The sequence below is a fragment of the Haliotis rubra genome, unplaced genomic scaffold (genome assembly GCF_003918875.1).
Source record: "Haliotis rubra isolate DU_JTF1 unplaced genomic scaffold, ASM391887v1 Scf299, whole genome shotgun sequence".
Classification (NCBI taxonomy): domain Eukaryota; kingdom Metazoa; phylum Mollusca; class Gastropoda; order Lepetellida; family Haliotidae; genus Haliotis; species Haliotis rubra.
The window spans coordinates 1,050,473-1,074,544 of NW_025766967.1; the positions used below are offsets into that span (position 1 = coordinate 1,050,473).

A 24,072-nucleotide genomic window follows, 5' to 3' on the forward strand; every position below is an offset into this window, starting at 1 on the left:
TTGTTTTACAATACATCAGTTTATGTGTAAACAGTACCTTTAAGCTGTATGAATTATTTTACAAAATCTCGTTCTGAACAGTTGACTGAAGTAAGTGGTGACATTTACACTAGCGAGTCTAAACTTTTGATGGGGAATATATTCCCAAAGGCATATTTCAGAATAGGGTTTAAGAATCATAAATGGGATTTGCGTTATGGAATATGCTATTAAATTGTAAACATATTATAAAATATCTATAGAAATGTGAAATGTAGGCCTAAATGATAAACATTTAAGGGGATTAGTGATATCATAATATATTGTTTTGAAAAGCGTTGCGCTTTACAATATATATTTCGTAAAAATGTCGGAAAGCGGACATAGAATCTCTGTAACAATCCCGTGACATCGTCAGAAAAACACTCACTTGCAACCACGATAGCTGTTGTGTACACAAATGCACGGGGTGTGTGCATTTGAATCTATCCCCGTTCATGGCACACCCTTATTAATAACTTCGCGTTAGGAAACAAAGTTCTGTTCTTTGTTTTCTATCCATCCGTTTAGCACTGAAGACAGACACGGAAGATACTGGCTCGCTCGGTTATCAAGTCAAAACCAGGCGCGTAGCTCGCCAATTTTTTCGTGTAAGCCCGATAGATTGCAAAGCGTTTTACTTACATAGTTTTGTTTATTGAGCAACAACAATACTATACCTACATATATTTTGGTTATGATGTGACACGTCATTTTGGTCCATATGCGATGTGCGCTACGACTGACGTCTATGTTAGGGTGGAGAGTGTCCGTTCCAATACTCTCAGTGGTTCTCTGTGGTATTTGGTATATTACTAGTGTTGCCATTCTCTGGAATCACCAGAGAATGGCAACAATGAAAACGTTGCACTTTCGCTCGTTGGTCATAAACATATTCCATATCAATACCTACCACTTGACGGAAACGAGGAAGGCGAGGCAGACTAATCACATGAAAATCATAACAATAAACAACAAACAATCGAGTAACATGATAAGAATGATAACAGATCAATACAGTTCTATAAGCACAGGCATAGGGCTGTCTACATGTACGTACAGTCTTGTCCCAGCATACGACATCAATAACATTATGGAGTACCTCATATTGGAGCGTGGCACAAACGAAAACTGAAATAAACACATATACTTTATACAAAAGCAAAACATAAAACAGATAATACCACACTCGGAAGTTCATGTCACATTACAATATCACAAAACGTGCACATGACATACACATTGTTTCAACTAAACCAGCTAACTGCCATACAATAGGTTATCCTAAACTTAGACACGGAATGTGACTGAGATAATCAGGTTGATGCATAGACAAGTTTTAGGGGTTACCTCCTCCCACCCACCCCGTGCCTTCATTTGAATGACAGTTGTAAAACCTTTCCATCATTTCGAAAACAGTTCGTTTGCAAAACAATGGATCTGCCTCAGGTCATAAATAATCGATAATTGATGTATCAGCTGATAAAAGTGACACTAAAACACTTTTTGTCCGCATTGACATCTATTAAAATAATTCTTAAACCAACTACATGTACACTCTTTTTCTCCATTTCCCTTGACATCATTTGTGTCAGTTATCCTGATTTCGTATTAAAAGTGTTTATAGTATATGATGATGACTATCAACATGTTATAAATATTTATTGAGTGAGTATGCATAAACGCCTTCTTTAGCAATATTCCTGCACTATCACGGCGGGGGACACCAGACATGGGTTTCACACTTTTACCCATGTGGAGAATAGAACCCGGGTATTCGGCGTGACGAGCGAACGCCTTAACCACTAGGCTACCCCACTGCCCCTTTTTTAAAAATAGGCAAAAATACATTTCAACGGTTTACTGTGATTACAGATTAAACCAAGTTTAGTGTAATCTTGCATGTTTTACGTATTTTACTATATCGTTTGTATAATAATCAACTTCAAATGTCAACAGCCGGTATCGTTCAACAGGGAAAGGGAGGCAAATCTGATTCAGGCGCATTTTTCTTATTCGTTCATTTTAATTTACCTTCAATTATTATAAAACTATAACTTGATTTAGTCACGATATTGCCGATGTGACTTAAACATTTTACTCACTCACTCACTATTCGTTTATTTCTCGCTACACACAGACACGGACGATATTGGCTCGCTCCGTTATCAAGTTTATGTCAATAAAAACAGTTTGCAGTTCGAAATGCGACGCCAAGATCTTCAGGCAGGGTGATTGTACAGACTCGATGGGAGAAAGAGGACAGTTGTTCACCTGGCAGGCAGCGAGGAAGTCACATCGGCTAAGCTGACGAGAATTGTTCCCGCCAAGTCCATCGCAACTACGGGCGAGTTATCCCCCTTGGTTGATGATCCGGCAAGCAGTTCTGAAGGCAACATGGATGTTATATGTGCAAGATCCAGAAATACTGATGTATTACCGCAGAATTTTGTTTCCTCAGTGTTATTGATATTGCCGTTGATAGCGGTGACAGGTGCTGTTCCAAGGACAGCTGGTTCTAGTCAGCCCACTTTGATGAGCATGACTCCTCCACGTTCACTTCTGCTGAACCATGGTACTCTCTTACAAAAACTTATGTCATGTATTTTCTGTCTGATTTGCATTTTTGAAGTTTGTAAGTGACCAAAACGCTATGATACATTACGGATGCTAACTTCTTTATCATATTATGATACGGCGTTTTCGGTACTGAAACTCCAGACAATCCTCAGTGAAGTCGCACAGAACAGACCTAAATACAGGACATCAGTTATCATCTGAAATGGAGAATGTGTTTATGATGTGATGTCTGGCACAGATAACATTCTCTAGTGGGGTAAGTTGGTGGTAGCCAGTGCCTGGCTGAAAGTGTCTTTACAAATGGCTGGTCTGAAGAGGCGGTGTCTGGCTGGCCTATGCATATTTACTTGACTGGAGTTGGTGGCTTGTTGATTCAAGCTCGGGAGATACCACTCATCTTTAGTAACTCCAGTGAGACAAACGCTTAATCTTCATACTGTGAGCTATGAGCTGCGATCTGCTGACATCTGATTTATTGGCATCAGCCAATAATATTTTGTTTTACAGAATAAATATTAATGCAGCAGAGAGAGGTCAAGTGGTCCAGGAAGAGTCAGACCGATTATCATCATCTCAGGTACCCTTGCTACACGCAGTTTAAGTTATGAATGGGGCCTCTCCTGTTATGATTCCCTAATACCGATGCTTCTGCATTACCTTGAGTGTCAGACGGGCAGGGTATATTTCTGTGTCAATAGATCAGTACAGATCAAGGCACCGAAAACAATAGGGAACCAGACGACAGTATGTGGTATCAAGTGAGACATTTGAAAAGTGAGGTGCTTACATTTATTATACATTTCATGAACATTGCCATTCACATTGTCTTCAAAAGAGACAAAATATTCAAATGCATTTGCTTGATCAAACGGTAGAATTATTTCTGAGGCTGTAAGTGGGCCTATTCCAAAGAAGTTTAACAACGTCATTTTCCTTGAAGCTGTGTTGGCGTAGCATGTTGTCAATGTTATATGTGGGTGGAGGTTTGTTAGGTTTAATCAAAGAGTACAACTGTGGTTTAGTGGCCTTAATTGAAAATTGTATATTGTTATTTGTTAGCCATTGCTGCATATCTAACTTCTTTGTATTGGAAGTTGGGCACCTATTGTTTGGATCTTGAACACTGTGATAGGGAGTATTGTCCATGACAACAAGACTTTTGTCAGGCAGAGCTGGCAACAGTTGTTCCTCAACATACTGTGTGAAAACCGTTGAGTTCATTTCTGTATGATAGTCCCTACCATCTGTGCTCTTTGACCGAAATACCAGATCACACCCAGGTAGGAATCCACGGTGGGAACCAGCATGAAGAACGATTTAACGTTCACCTTTGCCTGTTGGTATTTTCCTACCATCACTGGGATCAGTGGGTAGCCACTGTCTGGCAGCAGTATGGTTTGCATTGACCCAGGTCTCATCCAGATATATGGGTTCGAACCCATCCTCTCTTGCCTGCTTAATTTCTCAGATAGTTACACCTTATTTTCACAATATCAGATCTCTCACACATTACAAGTTTATGGTTTGCTACCTTCTTGTACTTGTATCGAAATTTGAGCAGTAGTTTGCTTCGCATAAACCTAGAAACATTAATGTCGTGATCCTCTGCAAGGATGTGTTTTAACTTTCTTGTGGACAGGTGTTCATTACTAGCAAATAGCCGGCGAATGCCATCTCTGATGACCCTCATGTCAAAAAGAATCTAACTTTGGATGCCTACCTTTTTGTACAAGGTTTTGTTTATTGGTTGTTGGTTTATTTTTCACAATTATTAGCACGATGTTCTTTTTCATGCCAAGAGCAAAAGTTGTACGTTTCATGTAATCCGACACCTTATAAATCGGTTTGCTACGTTTGCTCTCTTTTTTAACAAAATTCAACACATTTCTAATTAAACGTTTAGCATCATCTGAATAAGCTTTCACGATGACAGCTAGAAGTAGTCAATGTGAATGATCCAAACGGTCTATCACTGTGCAGTGCACAGGTAACTATCATGAACTGCATTTACCTTTATGACCCAACACTGCCGCTGTTACAGGTCATTGGCTCCCCTCCCTCTGCAAGCCGTCTGCGTTCTGCTGTTTATTTTGTTGACAGTTACATAGACAGATTCTTTAATACAAATGCATTAAATAGGTGATTTACAATGTGATTAGGTTGTCTGACACAACATCCACTTGCACAGTTTGAGATCGATTGGGTCATTGGATGAAGAGATATTTACCAAAAAACCGGGTCCACATGCATTTCATGCAAAACTATAGGGCACATGGTTTATCTCCCTCCAAGAAAGTGAGGGGTAGATTCCCTATCAATCCACCTAAAAGATTGACTACGGTCTAATTTTAATGAAATACTGATATTATTCTAGGATCTAACACCATCATCATCATCATGTTACTGCCAAAGCAGCACTCAACAAAGCTGTGACACAGTTCTCATTCCATACTCCGATTACAAAGCTACCGTTAGATCGTGCATTTGTTATCTGATGCTGAAGAAGTTGGACACTCACGTAGGTATCAAAAATTACATGCTGTAAAACCCTATATTGGTTACACCTATTTGGGTTGTCAGTCCAGATCTGAAGATCATTTTAAGAGGATGTCGACCATTCTCGGTATACTCACGACTACCTGGAGTGTTAAAAGATGAGGTTCCTCTCACTGTATCCCTTGTGATGAAAGAATCACGGTCAAACATGATTTTTCTATCACAAGAGGTCGACATTTCACAGTTTCATCCCTAAAGAATCTCTTTAATGTAAGTCTTCTTTTGATCATCAAGTCTTTAAAAAAATTAATTAATTGATCATTTTTTTCATGTATTGTAATCAGTTAGTGATTTAAAATTAGAAGAATGATTGAGTTACTATGATTGTTAGTGGCTGTACTTTTAAATCGGGTTGATGTACTGTGCAATAATTGTCCCACTGAAAGGGTACATCAGACCCATTTTTTTCCATCACAAGGGATAAATTAATTCAATGTCACAACTGTGAAGGATCTGTTTAATAAAGTAAATTATCATTAAATCATTGAGTTTCTAAAAGAAATATTCGATCCCCGACCGCGTCATACCAAAAGACGTTTAAATATGGTACTTGTTGGTCCCTGCCGGGCGTTCGGCATTAATGGGTACAACTAGGACTGGTCGGCTCGGAGTCAGTATAATGTGTCTGAGTGGGGTATTCATGCTTCACTGCGGCATGGTATCTCAGTGGGCTAGCACTATAAAACCAGCTTCAGTCTGGGCTAGTACAAGCAGCCGCACATACACATACACATGCATGCACGTCATCATATGAGCGAAATATTCTCAAGTACGACGTTAAACCCAATTTCACCTCACCTCACCTCTAAAAGAAATAGATTTGATTGATAAATTTTGATTTATATGCTTTGTGAATAGAATTTTTTTTTTATTATCGGTAGAATACATTAGCAACTAAGTTAGTGGCTGTATCCTCGAAGGGGTTTAATGTACTGTACTGAGAGGGTACGTAAGTCCCAAAACTTTCCTGGTCAATTTAGCTCTACACACCTTTTTTAATCGTAGAATATTTGTTGTTTATTTGTTGGCTAATTATCAGTACAATCACCAAAGGCTGAAGGGATGGTATACATCCAGCTAGGGTCCATGCAGGTAGCGAAAGCACTGTAAGTCCCCATGGTTCCTAGAGTGGTGATCTACCATCAGTTCTTGGCGATCAGTAGCCAATTTTTACGTTGTATTGTCTAAAATAGTTTTCTTTACTGTGTATCTTTACTCTTCATCATCAACAATTTCTAATTTTATTGATGTTTAGAATGGTAAATGATTATTCTTGTAACGATATGGATGACATGTTGCCGATGTGACGACAAATATTAACTCGCTCACTCACTCAATTCAAATTGGCTTCGCCTTTGCTAAAGAGGTCGATGTCTATCATGTAAAGGAATGAGTAGGCTTTGTTGGGGATCTGTGCAGCGGAGGTCCAGGGTGATAACGTACCTATCTATTGAGGAGAGAACGCAATGAAATGAGAACTAAATTAACTCTCCTGGAATATGCCCCTCTGCTTCTGTCCTTGCGAGTACACCTAAGCTTGAGACGACCAGCAACTAACAAAAGACTTTCGTAAATGAAGTAGTCATGGACTTCCGTATCCATCCGTCGTATGCTTTTTTAGTCAATCCAGCAGATGGAGAGGTTAAGGTGGTGTGTTTTGGCCTCTTCCAAAATGTGTACATGAAAATAACCCTGGTATCCCCAACATCCCTCCTCGCTAACGTCTGCTCTTTATGAAGTATTGTTGGAAGAGCAGTAGGATGACACAAGGTTTGTCAACACCCTGTGAAGATCTTATAGTGTATAGAACAACAGTTTCTGTGCTGAGTGGAGTTTAATGTAGAATAAACACACAAGAAGGTGGATAATTGAGAGTAATCTTTATCTCATATAGTTATGTTGCATGGTACATTGTTATGTCAGCATGTTATTTTACATATACTATGCACATGTAATGTCATGAGGAATATATTACGATGAAGTTGTGCAAGGTTTTACATGACACGTGATTTCTGCGTATTTGATTCAACAATTTTGGACCCAAACTAATTTCATACCAGTCACAGCTGATGCAATATTTATTTCAAGTAAGTTTATCTTGAGTGAGTGAGTGAGTTAATATTTAACGTCACATCGGCAATATTTCAGCCATATTGTGACGAGAACATTTTACATTGTAATGGGAAATGTATATATTATAAAACCTGTCATCGAAGGACAGTAAAACAACTAGAATATCACAATTAGATTTAAAACTAGTGTGGAAGGTTAAAACTAATAGCACTATTAGGACAATACAAGATAAAAACAGGCTATAGATCGCCAACAACTGAAGGTAGATCACCATACTAAGGCCCATGGGGACTTACATTACCTTTGCTACCTGCATGGACCCTAGCTGGATTTACACCATCCCTCAGCCATTGGCGTTTATACCGAGAATTAGCCATACATTAAAATGACAAAATACTACGATTAAAACACCTGGTATACCTAAATGTACTTGAAATGTTTTGGGACTTACGTACCCTCTCAGGAGGACAATAATTTTACGCTACGTCAACCCCCTTTGAGGGTACAGCCGCTAACAATCTCAGTGACTAATTTAAATTACCAATAATAAAATATTTATCTATTTACAAATCAGTTAACAAATCTAATTCTTTTAAAATTCAACTATTAAATGATAATTAACATTATAAAAAGATCCTTCAATGTTTTGACATTAAAATACTTATCCTTGTGATGGAATATTCTACACAGTCAAGCAGGACATGCTTGACCGTGATTCTTTCATCACAAAGGGATACAAAACGGAGGATCCTCACCTTTCAATAGGTACTCATGAGTATATCTTGTGTGGCCAATACGACATCGTCGTATGATGACCTCTTCAAATCTGGACTGACAACCCAAGTAGGTGTAACCGATAGTTGGTTTGATTGCATGTAATTTATTGATACCTACTTGGGTATCCCACTTCTTTTGCATCAGATCGCGGATGTATGTTTTAATGCTGGCTTTATAATCAGAGTATGGGATCAGAAGTGGTGTCACAGATTTGTTGAGTGCTGCCTTAGCAGCAAAATCGGCCATTATATTCCCAGAAATGCCAACGTGGCTGGGTAACCAACAGAGGACGATGTCGTATTGGCCAGTTGCAAGATCATTATATAATTCTATAATTTCTATTAAAAGTGGATGTTTACAAGAAATATTTTTAATGGCCTGAAGGCAAGAAAGAGAGTCAGAAAATATGATATATTGTTTATATTTAGGGTGTCTATTTATATATTTAAGAGCTGTTAGGATTGCGTTTGCTTCAGCTGTGAAAATTGAACTGTCATTGGGTAATCTGGAAGATATTGTTCTGGACCCAATGACAGTGGCACAAGCAACCGCGCCACCATCCTTGGACCCATCTGTAAATAAGGATTTATATGTATTATATTTACTTTTTAATTGATTATATTCTTGTTTATATTGCAATTCATTAGTTTCTGCTTTCTTAAACTTAGTCAGTGTGAGGTCGACCTGTGGCCTAACCAATTGCCAAGGTGGAGAAGAAAGAAGACGGGAAGGAGATATATTTTCCAGCTCAATGCCGGCAGCAGTAATGAATGGCTTAATCCTGAGCCCAAGAGGCGGAACAAGAGAAGATTTCTTGTTGTACAAGTCCTCATAAAGAGGATTAAAGATGCACTGAAACGCAGGATTAGACTCGTTAGAATATAGCTTGGTAATATACTGTAATGATAATTTTATACGGCGTTGGGTAAGAGAAGGCTCATCTGCCTCGACGTAGAGACTGTCAACAGGAGATGTTCTGAAGGACCCAATACAAAGTCTCAGACCTTGATGGTGGACTGAATCTAAGAGTTTTAAGTTGCTTTTACAGGCTCCACCATATACGATGGAGCCATAATCAAGCTTCGAGCGGACAAGTGATCTGTAAAGGTGTAGGAGCGTAGTTTGATCCCTTCCCCACCTTGAATTAGACACGACTTTCAATAAATCGAGTGCCTTCAGGCATTTAGTTTTTAGGGATTTAATATGCGGAAGAAAGGTTAAATGAGAGTCGAAAATCAGACCCAAGAATTTGGCCTCTTTGACAACCTTGATGGGAGTGCCATTTAAAAACAGTTCTGGGTCTTTATGAGGCTTATATTTTCTACAGAAGTGTAGACAATTAGTTTTTGATTTAGAAAATTTAAAGCCGTTTTCAAGACACCATTTATTTATTTTATTTAAACACAACTGCAGCTGTCGTTCAATAGTGTGCATATTTTTACCACGACAAGAGATATTAAAATCATCCACAAATAATGATCCATCAATTGAATCATTTAAAACTTTTGATAAACTATTTATCTTTATACTAAACAATGTGACAGACAAAATACTGCCTTGCGGCACACCTGATCCTGATTGTAATGGTCAGACAGGGTTGAACCCACTCGGACTTGAAATTGTCTGTCTTTTAAAACTGTGATATAAAAGAGGTAAACGACCCTTAAACCAAAATCATGTAAATCCTTTAAAATGCCATGCTTCCAGGTGGTATCGTACGCTTTCTCGAGATCAAAGAATAGCGATACTGCATGTTGTTTATTGACTATTGCATTTTTGACAAAGGATTCTAATCGTACCAAATGATCAATGGTACTACGATTTTTCCTGAAACCACATTGAATATTTGTTATGAGATTATTGGTTTCAAGATACCATGTTAATCGATTATTTACTATTCGTTCCATGGTTTTACAGACACAACTCGTTAAAGAAATTGGTCTGTAATTAGACGGATCAGTATGATCCCGGCCAGGCTTTGGTATAGGGACTACAATGGCATTACGCCACGAAGGTGGGAAATTTCCTGAAGTCCATATTGTGTCAAAAATATTTAGAAGAGTTTCCAAACATGATTCCGGTAAATGCTTCAAAGAGCTGATAGGTGTATATTATCAGCTCCTGTTGCTGTGTCATGAGCTTGCTCAAGGGCAGTGTGGAGCTCATGTAATGAAAATAATTCATTATAGTCTTCGCCATTGTCCGAGTTAAAATTTATTCTTTTCTTCTCCTGTTGTTTCTGATATTGTTGAAATTCAGGGACATAATTTGACGAAGAAGAGTGTTTGGCGAGTGTTTCACCAAGCTTATTGGCAATGTCAGACTTACCAGTTAACAAATTATCACCATCCTTTAAATGGTGAACGGTAGATTTGGAACCTTTGCCCTTTATTCTTTGTATCATGTTCCACACCTTTGAAATCGGTGTGCGTGAATTTATTTTGGAAACATAGTTTCGCCAAGACTGGCGCTTATTTTGTTTAAAAGCGCGTCGCGCCTTGGCATTTAATATTTTAACTTTATCTAAATTATGGACAGTAGGATGTCGGCGAAAATATTTTTCTGCTTTCTTCCTACACTTTCTGGCCTGTTTACATTCGTTATTGAACCATGGTTTACGAATATGTGGAACTGCAGAGGACTGAGGAATTGTTCTGTCAGCAATGCCATTAAGGATATCAGAAAACGACTGAATAGGATCTTCACTGTTCCGAAAAAGATCATGCTTCAAGTGTTCAACACACAGAGTCTTATATAATGACCAATCAGCCCTGGCGAAGTTCCTTCTTGATACAGATGGATCAGCACCAGGGCTGATGTTTTTGAGAATGGTGGGGAAGTGATCACTCCCACATAGGTCATCAGAGACCATCCATTCAAATTCATTATATAAGTTGGAATCAGCTAGAGATAAATCCAGGGAAGAATATGTTCCCGTAGCTGGATGTAAATAAGTGGCAGAGTCGTCATTGAAAATGCATAAATTATTATCGGAAATGAATTCCTCAAGGATTTTGCCTTTATTGTTAGTATGGACACTTCCCCAAAGCGGGTTGTGTCCGTTCAGATCGCCATGATAACACATGGCTTTGGAAGCTGATCATAGAGATTTTGAAGATCCGATTGTCGAATATTTGATGAAGGAGGAATATACAAGCTGCACAGGGTCAATGCAATGCGCAGGGTTAAACGAACAGCAACTGTCTGAAGATTTGTATTAAGTGGGACAGGGCTATGTATGACACCCTGCCGCACCAAAATTGAAGCACCTCCTGTTGCTCTATCTCCTGGAGGAGAGAATGAGTGATAATCACTGTACTGTCGTAAATCAAAATTATCTGTGTTTTTTAGATATGTCTCTTGGAGACATAATGCTGACGGGCGAAAATCTTGAATTAGTAACTGTATTTCGTTAAAGTTATTTTTAAGTCCTCTGCAGTTCCACTGAATTATATTGGCCAACTGAGTCATGGTGGCTCAATTGGGGATCGTTCACGGGTATGTGAGGAGGAGCTATCCCTCCGCCTGTCCTGTGAGGACAGAGCAACCTCCATGTCTAGAGGTTCAAACGGGTTTTGAAGAGGAACCTCGGAAGGTGAAGAGACAATAGGTGGTTGTTTTCTGTTTAACTTTTTTTCCTTTTTTCTTTTTGATTTGGTCAGTAGCTGGTTGAAAAGTAGATGGCTGTGAATCAGACGTCTTGGATGTCGCAGGCTGAATTCCAGTCTGAGACCCAGAAGTAGACTGAGTGACTGGTGAAGTAGGTGGGTTTGTTGAATAGACAGGTCTGTCTGACGTGACCCACGTCAAGTCAGTCTGACAAGCAGTAGAGGATGTTGCTACAGTGCGGGAGACTGCAGCAGAATAAGAGATATTCAATGGAGTTGAATTCTGACTTGTAAACAGTTTTTTTGGCTTCAAGGTAGGAAAGGTTTTTTTCGCATTTGATTTTCATTATTTTTGATTCCCTTTGATAAACAGGGCACGACCTGGATGAAGCAGCATGTGGGCCTTCACAGTTTGCACATTTATAATCATTCACGCAATCTGTACTCTCATGATTGTCACCACAGCGGTGACACACCACAGAGTTTCGACATGAGTGAGACCCATGACCGAAATGCTGACACTTGTAACACCGGAGTGGATTGGGGACATACACATCCACCCCGATGTTAACATAACCTGCTTTTATTGACTGTGGAAGGGAAGATCGCGAAAAAAGTCAAGAGATAGGTGTTAGTTTGAGTGATAGTACCCTCTTTCTTGAAGGTGAAACGTTTCACCGCTGTAACTCCTTGTTCCTCAAGTTCTAGAGCTATCTCCTCCTCTGACATATCACAGAGACAACGAGCTCGGTCTCGTATGATACCGCGGCAAGAGTTCAACGTTCTGTGCACAGACACAGCAACCTCGATATTGGCAAAGGTCGTGATAGACAGCAGATTGAGAGATTGCTGTCTCCGTGCACACTCCACCAGAAGCGAGCCACTACGGAGACGGGTAACGTTCTTTACCTCTCCACAGATTCCAGAGATAGCTTTCGAAATAGCGAAGGGATTAAGTTTGATCGGTAGAAAGTCCTTAGATTCGATCACAAGAAATCGAGCCCAGGAATCCAAGTTTACAGAAACAGTTTCAGCTGGACGATCTATTTCAACCAGACGCCTCTTTTTTTCATAACGAGATGAACCAGTTTGTGGGGATGCCATAATGAGAACGAAAGAATTCAGCATCCCTGCTCCCCACCCACCAAAAAGTCTAGTAAATACAATATCGAAGCAATGCATCAGATTACTTACAAATAATTACAGTATCACAAAACAGGCTTTGACAGCCATTGCTTGATTCAGAATTAGTAATGGAATTATTTTCTGACAAAATATTTTCATGACTCGCACACGTATCTATTAATACAAGGAGCAATTTTCCTATTTCTCAAAGTCAATGTAGTACAAATAGTACACAATTCTAGTACCCTTGTAACTGATTTAAATAAGGAAACACGTGAACATATGTTGTGGTAGTATTCTGCTTTCAGTAAACAAATTAAAAAGATATATACAATATATCATGATGCAGTAAAGGAAGGCCATACAGGGCCAAGTAACAAAGCCCAAAGCAAACTTAACATATAATCTATATACAAGGCTTCAGGGAAAGAACATCCTACATTCACTGTCATAGAATATTCAGTGTTAAACATAACAAAACAAACACAGCTGTGATAAAAATTGGCCTTGCCAAAAAGAGTATCTAAGATGAAGGAAATAATGCAATGACACGGTAAACATTGAAATGACAAGATGAATTGTTTTCACAGTTCCCTAGTAGCGATTGTAAATTATCTAGACCAGTCAACCCAGTGATTGACATCATGAGCACTGTTCTACGCTGGTTGGATACAATGACCAGCATTACCCAAGTCAGCGAGTCTGACCACCCGATTTCATTATTCGCCTCTCCAGCCTCTGGTGTTTACATTTCACAACCTTTGAGGTACAATCCAGCGTGTTCCTTTTTATCAGGATTTCAAAGAGTGACATACCACTCTTGCTCAGAAGTTGTTTGATCAAGGATATAACATTCAAGGCCTCAGTTTTATGGTAGACATGTGAAGGACATTTCCAAATTTGATGCATCATTGACAAAAATTATGTCCGATGCAATTCTCTATTTTAACTAATACTATGCGTTCCCGAATTATTTGAGGTCAACAACTGACTAGACTTAGCATAAGTTTATGACGGGTGCCTCTGGCAGGATACGCTCCCCTTTAAGCGAACACCTGGCATCATTCCCATTTCATAGTGATTCATAAACACATGCTCTGTTATCGTATCACATAGTGACAGTCACTGGATTGGCTGGTTCAGACTCGATTTGTTTACAAACATCATCATACAGCTGTAATGCTGCTGAAACAAATACATGTATATGCTCATGATGTGGTCATTTTTGTACAATCGACTCTGCTTTCAGCAGAGATATCTTATGAAATGGAAAGGGTTTGTCGCTTCTATTTACGACATGCATGCATTGCTGAGCACCAATACTAACTCGGATGTTCACGGGTTATATGCATTTAAACCCCTCCAGATACACATATACATACAGATCAATACACTGCTATGAATACTGTAAAATATAAGCTGCCATAGCAGTGGGTAAACACAGTAAACAGACAACAAACAGAACCTCCACTCCCACAGCCAGTATTTTGGCGTCCGCTAGTACAGACATCCCTTTATCATTGCCCCCTCCGTGCCATTGTAAAATGTCGCACACAGATAATGAAGACACATACCCACACAGACATCTTTGTCGATACCTCACGTTTACGTCAGTCCAGTGTTCAGAGGCTATTTGCTGCTGAATATACATGTACATTTTCTTTTCCATTTTTTGACATCACTGATGTCAGTCATCCTGATTTCGTATTCAAGTGTTTATAAAGTCAATGGTGATGGTGTTGCTTTATTGGGTGAGTGTCGCTTTTAGCAATATTCCAGTAATATCACGGTGGCGGACTCTTGAAATGGGCTTCACACATTGTGCCCATGTGGGGAATCGAACCCGGGTCTTCAGTATGACGAACGAACGCTTTAACCATTTTCATCCCCACCGCCCCAATTTGTTTAAAAAACCCGTTGTTAAGCAAGTACATGTATCTTCAAGTGTCGAATAACTTAGTGGCTGTTGTCAACATACCTCTGAACCTTCTCTAGGAGTAATCCGATGGCTGACGATATCCCTTGTTCACTAGGAAATCCCAAACCTTACTCGTCTGTGCTGCATACATCACTGGTGTTTTCCCATTGCTGTCTCTGTTATATATGTCAGCTATCCCACGCGAGAGAATATACTCAACAATACCTACATTATCACCCAAACATGCAGCATGTAGAATGTTTCTACCCAGAGCATCCACCACCGACAGGTTGCATCCTTTGCTCACCAGCAGATCAACAACTTTCTTATTGCCCTTCTGTGCTGCATACATCACTGGTGTTGCCCCCTTCTTGTCTTTGCTCTCTATGTCATATCCGGTAAGATCCTCAATAATATCATTGTCACTCAAACATAAGAATGTTTCTACCTAGATCATCCACCACCGACAGGTTGCATCCTTTGCTCACCAGCAGATCAACAACTTTCTTATTGCCCTGCTCTGCTGCATACATCACTGGTGTTGCCCCATTCTTGTCTTTGCTCTCTATGTCAACTATCCCATGCCGGAGAAGATCCTCAACAATATCTACATTGTCACTCAAACATGCAGCATGTAGAATGTTTCTACCTAGATCATCCACCACCGACAAGTTGCATCCTTTGCTCACCAGCAGATCAACAACTTTCTTATGGCCCTGCTCTGCTGCATACATCACTGGTGTTGCCCCATTCTTGTCTTTGCTCTCTATGTCAACTATCCCACGCCCGAGAAGATCCTCAACAACATCTACATTGTCACTCAAACATGCAGCGTGTAGAATGTTTCTACCTAGATCATCCACTACCGACAAGTTGCATCCTTTGCTCACCAGCAGATCAACAACTTTCTTATTGCCCTGCTCTGCTGCATACATCACCGGTGTAGCACCATCCTCTCCTCTGCTTTCTATGTCAGCTATCCCACGTGAGAGAAGATCCTCAACAAGGTCTACATTGTCACTCAAACATGCAGCATGTAGAATGTTTCTACCTAGATCATCCACTACCGACAAGTTGCATCCTTTGCTCACCAGCAGATCAACAACTTTCTTATTGCCCTGCTCTGCTGCATACATCACTGGTGTTCTCCCAGTCTTGTCTTTGCTTTCTATGTCAGCTATCCCACGCGAGAGAAGATACTCAACAACGTCTACATTGTCACTCAAACATGCAGCATGTAGAATGTTTCTACCTAGATCATCCACTACCGACAAGTTGCATCCTTTGCTCACCAGCAGATCAACAACTTTCTTATTGCCCTTCTGCTGCATACATCACTGGTGTTGCCCCATTCTTGTCTTTGCTCTCTATGTCAACTATCCCATGCCGGAGAAGATCCTCAACAATATCTACATTGTCACTCAAACATGCAGCATGTAGAATGTTTCTACCTAGATCATCCACTACCGACAAGTTGCATCCTTTGCTCACCAGCAGATCAACAACTTTCTTATTGCCCTTCTGCTGCATACATCACTGGTGTTGCCCCATTCTTGTCTTTGCTCTCTATGTCAACTATCCCATGCCGGAGAAGATCCTCAACAATATCTACATTGTCACTCAAACATGCAGCATGTAGAATGTTTCTACCTAGATCATCCACTACCGACAAGTTGCATCCTTTGCTCACCAGCAGATCAACAACTTTCTTATTGCCCTTCTCTGCTGCATACATCACTGGTGTTGCCCCATTCTTGTCTTTGCTCTCTATACCAGCTATCCCACGCGAGAGAAGATCCTCAACAATGTCTGCATTGTCACTCATACATGCAGCGTGTAGAATATTTTTACTTCGATCATCCACAACCGACAAGATGCACCCTTTGTTCATCAGCAGATCAACAACTCTTTTATTGCCCTTCTCTGCTGCATACATCACCGATGTACCTCCATCCTTACCTCTGCTTTCTATATCAGCTATCCCTAGCAAGAATAGATCCTCAACAATATGTACATTGTCACTGAAACATGCAGCATGTAGAATGTTTCTACCTCGATCATCCACAACCGACAATTTGCATCCTTTGTTCATCAGCAGATCAACAACTCTTTTATTGCCCTGCTCTGCTGCATACATCACCGATGTACCTCCATCCTTACCTCGGCTTTCTATATCAGCTATCCCTAGCAAGAATAGATCCTCAACAATATGAACATTGTCACTCAAACATGCAACATGTAGAATGTTTCTACCTCGATCATCCACTACCGACAATTTGCATCCTTTGTTCACCAACAGATCAACAACTCTTTTATTGCCCTTCTCTGCTGCATACATCACCGGTGTAGCTCCATCCTCACCTCTGCTTTCTATATCAGCTATCCCATGCGAGATAAGATCCTTAACAAGGTCTACATTGTCACTCAAACATGCAACATGTAGAATGTTTCTACCTCGATCATCCACAACCGACAATTTGCATCCTTTGTTCACCAACAGATCAACAACTCTTTTGTTGCCCTTCTCTGCTGCATACATCACCGGTGTAGCTCCATCCTCACCTCTGCTTTCTATATCAGTTATCCCATGCGAGATAAGATCCTTAACAAGGTCTACATTGTCACTCAAACATGCAACATGTAGAATGTTTCTACTTAGATCATCCACTACCGACAAGTTGCATCCTTTGCTCACCAGCAGATCAAAAACTTTCTTACTGCCCTTCTCTGCTGCACATATAACCGGTGTTCTCCCCGTCTTGTCTGTGCTATCTATGTTACTTATCCCATGAGAGAGAAGATACTCAGCAATATCTACATTGTCGCTCAAACATGCCACATGTAAGATATTCTTACCGTCATCTAATTTATTGGAGAGGTCACATTCCTCCTTGACCAAAAGGGTAAATAATTCCACATTTCCCTTGAAAGCAGCAATTAACACGGGCGTCCATCCAGCCTTTGCTTTGGTATTAATGTCGACGGAACTGCTTGACAGGAGTTCTTTCACTATCAATACTTTTTCGTCCAAACAAGCCTGCAGGAGCATGGAATTACGGTCATATGAGATGAGCTTCATGCTGCCATCCTGAACTTCCCATCTGAAGGTTATTTGAGGCAGCTGACCTTCAATACAAACAAAGTATAAAGTGTTTCATTATTTTTACATTATGATAACGGCTTCTTCTTATCAAACATGAGGAGACCAGTGGTACACTAAAACAACATAGTAATAGATGTGATAGGATATATAATAGAAACACGAGGAGCCTTCATGGATGACTGCGGCTTTACCTTGTCAGCTTCAGTAATGGTGATGGTGTGTGTCTTTCTGTAGTTTATTCTTGCAGTAGTTTTTTCAAGCTCTATCATGTTGTTATAGCGTACCACTGGCTGCTTTTATGACGTCATCACACAAGTGTGTGCCATTTTTGTGACCTAATCGATTTTGACAGTGAATTGTGAGCCCATAAACCCCTTCCCCCTTTTGGATGAGTTCCCTTCCGAGGGGCATCAGATGACCTGTGTTATGTGACCTCATTTTGGGTATAAAAATCACAGTGTTTTTCACATAACTTCACTTGCACTATTTCTGTCAAGATGGACTCCTCGGATTTGAACACCCTTCCACATAATCACTGTGGAACCTGTGGCCAATCCTGAACCAGTACAGTAGAGCTTACATAATGGTTTGTCATTTTCGTCACATATATATATCAATAACTAGATACACGTATTCTGTGTATTTTCCATGAATTTTCATAATTTAACAGCATGCATTGTATTCTTTGTAGGAAAATCAAGACACTAAAATAGACTTCAACTGAGCTTTACTGTTGACCTTACCAAGATGTGGGCCCATGCTTTAGAACAATGTGTACAAGCACTCCTGCTCAGTGGAGAACAAGAAGCAGCCAGACTCCTGGGACGGAGGGATGGTAATGATAAGACAGAGTTGCAGAATTCTCGCTGTCATCTGGATCTTGGTGAACATATGTTTGTGACAACCAGGGTATGGGAAGATGCAGTAAACATTCACATCAGGGAGTATGACGTGTACTCGAGTGGCAAGTCCTATCCTGACAAACAAGGCATTATGCTAACTGTAGAGCACTGGCTGGAACTTTCCCGTGTGTTCAATCAGCTGAAGGAGGCCATTAGTCACCCAGGTTCACATGCACATGTTGGAGGGAAAATGTCTGCTACATTGGACTGCAATGGTGTGGAACTCAGACAGTGGAAAATGAATCTACAGATGGGAAAGGTCGTACCTACTGCAAAGGGTATCTTGTTGTCCCTTGACCAGTGGAAGAAACTGAGAGACTGTGTTCAGGTAATACCTGACTTTATACCTGAGCTGAAAAAGATGGTTCCTTGTATGCTTCAGGACGATCATCAGAATCAGATGGGGTACCACATGTGTTCCTTCTGTAATGCTAGTGACTACAGTCACTGGGTGTAAACCCATTCTTGCTTTAGACACTCTACTGTGCGGGTGTGTAGCCACTGCTCTCACTTCTGGGATATCATGGATGTGTGTGGACATTATCCACACGACAAGACTGTCGTTGCCGATTGCTGTGCAATCAAGACTGAATGGACATAAAATCACACATCAAATGTGCCAAATCACTGAACTCTTTCAAGTCCCTTCTAAAAAACCTATTACTTCTGCAGAGCCTTCTCTTAGATCTTTTCTTCCCTTTTAACTACAACTATTTGTATTCTCGTGTCAACATCGTACATAGACTTACTCCTTTTGTAGCGCCTTGAGCGAGCATTGAATGCACGTATATAGGCGCAGTTACAAATACCCACTATTATTATTATTATTATTATTATTATTATTATTATTATTATGTTTTACAGATTAAAGATAGTATGCAGCAGAGAGGGTTCGGGTGATCCTGGCACAGTCAGGCTGGTAAGGCTCATCATCAGCTCAGGGCCCTTGCCCCCTCTACACGCAGCCCAGACAGCGAATGGGACTTCTCCCAGGAAACGCTGCCTAGTCGAACCCACCAAGAACTTTCCGGAGAATATGAAGGCTCCCCAACACTGCAGCCTTCTGCATTACCCAGAGTGTCAGAAGGGCTGTACTCCCCGGTGGAGAACCCAGGCACTCTCCTGATCTGCGCCAAGAGATCAGGAGGTACCAAACCAAGGGCACCGAGAACAATGGGGAGCCTGACGACAGTGTACTTGGGATGCAAGCGAGACATTTCGAAGGCGAGGTCCGCATATTTATCATGCTTTTCCTTAATCTTGCCAATCACATTGGTGTCAAAAGGGACAGAAAATTCAATGATATAAATAAATTCATTGGCTTTATCAAAAAGCACAAGATCAGGTTTGTTGGCTGGAATTCTTCTGAGGCTGTATATGGGCCTATTCCACAGAAGTTTGAAAGCTTCATTTTCCATGACGCCCTGGACATGTTCAGGGTCGTTCCATGGATGGACCTCGGAGTCAAAGCCACAGGCATGTCGGAGACGGTAGTAAAAGCAGCGAGCCATGCCATCATGTCGTTTAAGATATGCTGTTTGTGCCAAGGAAGGGCATCCACTGACAAGGTGTTGGACAGTCTCTGTGAATTCATTGCAAAGTCGACATTTCATGTTAATATTCTCTTTAAGAATCACATTTAGGCGATTACGAGTGGGAAGTGACTGGTCCTGAGCAGCAAAAAGGAAGCCCTCAGTTTCACATTTAAGACCAGCCGACTTCATCCAGGCGAAGGAGTCGGAGGGATTGCTATTCTGTTGCGCACACTGCATGTACACACGATGCGATGGCTTCTCAGAAAGCTTCTCCACAAAAGACCGACTCTGGGCAGACTTGGTGAAGGACTTCACCTGGTTTACTCCCATCGCTGTACCGTCCAGCAGTACATCGCCATCAGCAAAGTCAACCTCAAATTTCAGATTCTGTCCAACAACCTTGGCACGCTTAAAATAGCTGTGGAATTCCTCGCTTTCATCATGAGTCTTGACATGCATCACTAGAGGATCATCCGATAAATAAATATGTGCAAAAGTACACAATAAAATTCTGTCATGAAGAGCCTCCACATTAATCAAACCCCGACCTCCAGAATTGATTGGCATATATAAACGGTTAAGAGAGGAACGAGGGTGGTGGGCTCTGTTATCAGACATGATCCTTTTGGTCAGGCGGTCAAGACTCTGGATGTCTTGTTTCGTCCAATCAACTACTCCAAAGGAATAGGAGAGGACTGGCACAGCAAAAGTATTGGTGGCTTTGACCTTGTTTCGAGCATTTAGCTCTGAGGTCCAGATTTTCTTTAAACAAGATTTGTACTCGGGCCGAAGTTTGTCTTGAATCTGGTCATTCTGGAGCTTATCTCGAACTTGCATTCCAAGATAGGTGTAGGCCTGATCTTCCACAAGATGCTCAATAACTCCGCCCCCCTTGTAACTTGACCGATCCATCATTAGTTACCTTGCCACGTTTCAAATGAAGAGTATTACATTTGTCGAGTCCAAATGTCATGCCAATATCATTCGAAAAGGACTCGACAAGGAGAACCTGCTCTTTCAAATTGGTATCTCCTTTGGCAAGGAGCTCGATATCACCCATGTAAAGGAGATGAGTAAGAGGTGTTGGGGATCTGTGCTGAGGAGGTCCGGGATGGTAACCCTCCTCTTTATTGAGCAGAAAGCTCAAAGGATTTAAAGACAGACAAAAAAGCAAAGGACTAAAGGAATCCCCCTGAAATATTCCCCTTCTGATTGGAATAGATTCCGAAGTCTGCACCTGCCCAGCGAGTACATCTGAAGTTGAGTCGACCAGCAACTCATTAAAGACTTGAGTAAAATCAAGTAGTCGCTGAGGGAGGTCAATGCAATGAAGAGACTTCAGAATCCATTCGTGAGGGACAGAGTCATATGCTTTTTTGTAGTCAGGTTGCGGTGATATGTTTTAGCCTCTTCCAAAATCATTTTCTGTACAAGAAGTTGATCCTTGCACCCCCAACATCCCTTTCTTGCTCCCTTCTGCTCTCTGTAAATGATATCATTGGAAGAGCAGTAAGATGACACGAGGTTTGTCAAACACCGTGTGAATATTTTGTATTGTGTCTTCAAACATGTGATAGGGCGGAAGTTTTTGGGATCAGTCAAGTCTCCTTTCTTGTATTATTATTATTATTATTATTATTATTAAGTATACATTAAAAGTATAGTGTCAGAATATTTTAAAAAATGAAATCAGATGTGTGTGGAACTGCTCATCAAAACGTAATTTATATATACTCTCCCAAAAAGGAAACGCATATAGGAATTTCAACTGTATTTTTATGTTTATTTTGAAACATCTTGTAGGCTTTATGAGTCAATGAAATATAGCGAAATTGCACACTGGGAATGCAGACTTATCCGTCTTTGGCACCAAGTCGAGGAAAGTCAGTTTGAGTGTCACATGGAGACGTGTGGTGGCGCTGAAGTCAATACCTAGTGTGACCACCGTGGGCATCCAGAACTGCACGTCATCGCCTCGGCATCGAACGAATAAGTGTCAGAATTTTGTGTTGCCCAATCACAGACCACTCTGCCTGTAGTGCCTGTGCGAGTTGCTGAAGTGTCTGGGGCTGAGGGTTACGGCATCGCACCCGTCTGTCGAGGGCATCCCACAGATGTTCCATCGGGTTTCCGTCCGGTGATCTTAAGGGTCAGGGGAGCACATTGATGTTGTGGTTCTGGAGGAAGTCTCTAGTGTGACGTGGTGTGTGGGGCCTGGCATTGTCTTGTTGAAACAACTCCCTCTGGCGATCAATAATTTGAAGGAGGTGTGGGCGTAGGATTTCGTCACAGTACCGTTGAGCTGTCAGGTAGCCTTGGATCATCATCAAATCACTTCTCCTATGGCAGAAGATCGCTCCCCACATCATAACACTGACCCGGCCGAAACTGTCCACCTGGGGAAAGCAAGCGTCGGCGAAACGTTCACATCGACGTCTGTACACTCGCCTTCTTCCAGTAGAAATCGTGATTCATCGCTGAACCAGATTCTATGCCAATTCGGTAGGTTCCAGGCCTGAACGTTGGTCCACCATTGAACTCGATGTCGACGATGTTGTCGTCGAAGCACAGAGCCAAAATAAAAAAAGGTCTTCTGGCACGTAAACCAGCCTCTCTCAGCCTGTTCCTGATGGTCTGTGCAGAAAGCCTCCTCAATCTGGGTATTTGTCGAGCGGTACTGGTCGCCGTAGCTGTTCGCAGGTGTTATACCCAGATGTAGCGATCCTGTGCCGCAGTGGTCGCCCATTACGAGGGGCATCTCCTGCATGCGATATCTCTCCCAGAGCAGTGAAATGGTGCTTTGGTGAACATTCATGCGTCGGGCAACTGCACGTTGAGAGTGGCCAGCTTCAAGCAAACCAATGGCGATATGACGGTTGGCTTCACTTAGACGTGGCATTTTGCATTCGTCAACAATATTCCAAATACAGTGAATAATCGACAGACAGCGATCAACCTTTTGTACCCATCATTAAGACTATCTGATCACTTTCACGTGCATTGCATGTGAATTGTGTATTCTGTGACACTACACGCCGAAATTGAAAATCATGCTGTTAAATACATGTATTTTACAGATGGTGCGTTTTGTTGTGATGTTTCAAAACATAAACACCATAGGACTCATAAACAGAGCAAAACCTTTTGTAAAATGAATCAAGTTTCAATTCATTGCTACATGAAATTGCAATTTTCATGATGCGTTTCTTCTTTGGGAGAGTATATTTATAACTAAATGTTACATTCTTCATGGAATTTCTTCAATTGTCAGGGATGTGTAATAATTCGTGTCAATTCGTATTGCACTTGGAAATTAAACAAACGGTGCTTTTCTCAACTGAAAAACACCGCAAAATGCATGTCACTTAAAGGTTTTTCATAGTAAAGGATCGTTTTGTCAATGATGGTGCATGAAGGGCAACGCGTATGCTGGGCTCTGTCTTTACATGTAGCAAGTTGCCACAGTGCACATTGCATCAGGAACCAGACCGGAAGCAAGAAGTTGGACCGTCACTTATATCATTTCAAAAGGAGAGTTGGCCCTTGCAACAGAAAGATCGCCCATTAAAATCACCTGGCGGGTAGACATACCAGCATTTAGGTAACTCAGTGCTCACTCTCATTCCTGAGCTGATAGACGCGATGTATCGTCACTTGACGTTGGGTCAGTTGGTTGAATGGAGAAATACAGTATCAAAGGGTATTATCGGGGTTAACAGGATGAAATAAATCACAAAGCACGAGCATTTCGTGTAACACAAAATACCTTCTGCATTTTCGCGTCCTGGTGCATCCTTAAAAATACGTAACTTATGTTTCTCTTTACACATATTTCAAGGGCGTAGCTACCATTATGAAAAAATGCCCAGGCTTACAC

The 24,072-nt window shown here is 41.0% G+C and overlaps 2 protein-coding genes across 3 annotated transcripts; both read right to left on the reverse strand.

The window, feature by feature from the left end:
* Nucleotides 1–14,566: 14,566 nt before the first annotated feature.
* Nucleotides 14,567–16,462, reverse strand: LOC124282377 (serine/threonine-protein phosphatase 6 regulatory ankyrin repeat subunit C-like). 2 transcript variants are annotated; one of them, XM_046718353.1, is made up of 3 exons: nt 15,627–16,462; nt 15,096–15,425; nt 14,567–14,914 (listed from the first exon to the last, which is right to left on the reverse strand). In XM_046718353.1, exons 1-3 carry the CDS (start codon nt 15,984–15,986, stop codon nt 14,729–14,731), a joined length of 876 nt encoding a protein of 291 aa, XP_046574309.1. In that variant the 5' UTR covers nt 15,987–16,462; the 3' UTR covers nt 14,567–14,728. The 2 variants fall into 2 exon arrangements, with proteins under 2 accessions (XP_046574309.1, XP_046574308.1); XM_046718352.1 differs by having other exon boundaries at nt 15,096–16,462.
* LOC124282349 (serine/threonine-protein phosphatase 6 regulatory ankyrin repeat subunit B-like) lies at nt 16,166–17,734 on the reverse strand. Its single transcript, XM_046718315.1, has one exon. It carries the CDS (start codon nt 17,732–17,734, stop codon nt 16,166–16,168), a length of 1,569 nt encoding a protein of 522 aa, XP_046574271.1.
* Nucleotides 17,735–24,072: the final 6,338 nt, after the last annotated feature.

Coding starts and splice junctions, on each gene's coding strand:
- LOC124282349 (XM_046718315.1), bottom strand. CDS start 17,734: ATGAAGCTCATCTCATATGACCGTAATTCCATGCTCCTGCAGGCTTGT.
- LOC124282377 (XM_046718352.1), bottom strand. CDS start 15,986: ATGCAGCAGAAGGGCAATAAGAAAGTTGTTGATCTGCTGGTGAGCAAA. Junction 14,915..15,095: donor TGGATGATCTAGGTAGAAAC/ATTCTTATGTTT, acceptor CTGGGTAGAAAC/ATTCTACATGCTGCATGTTT.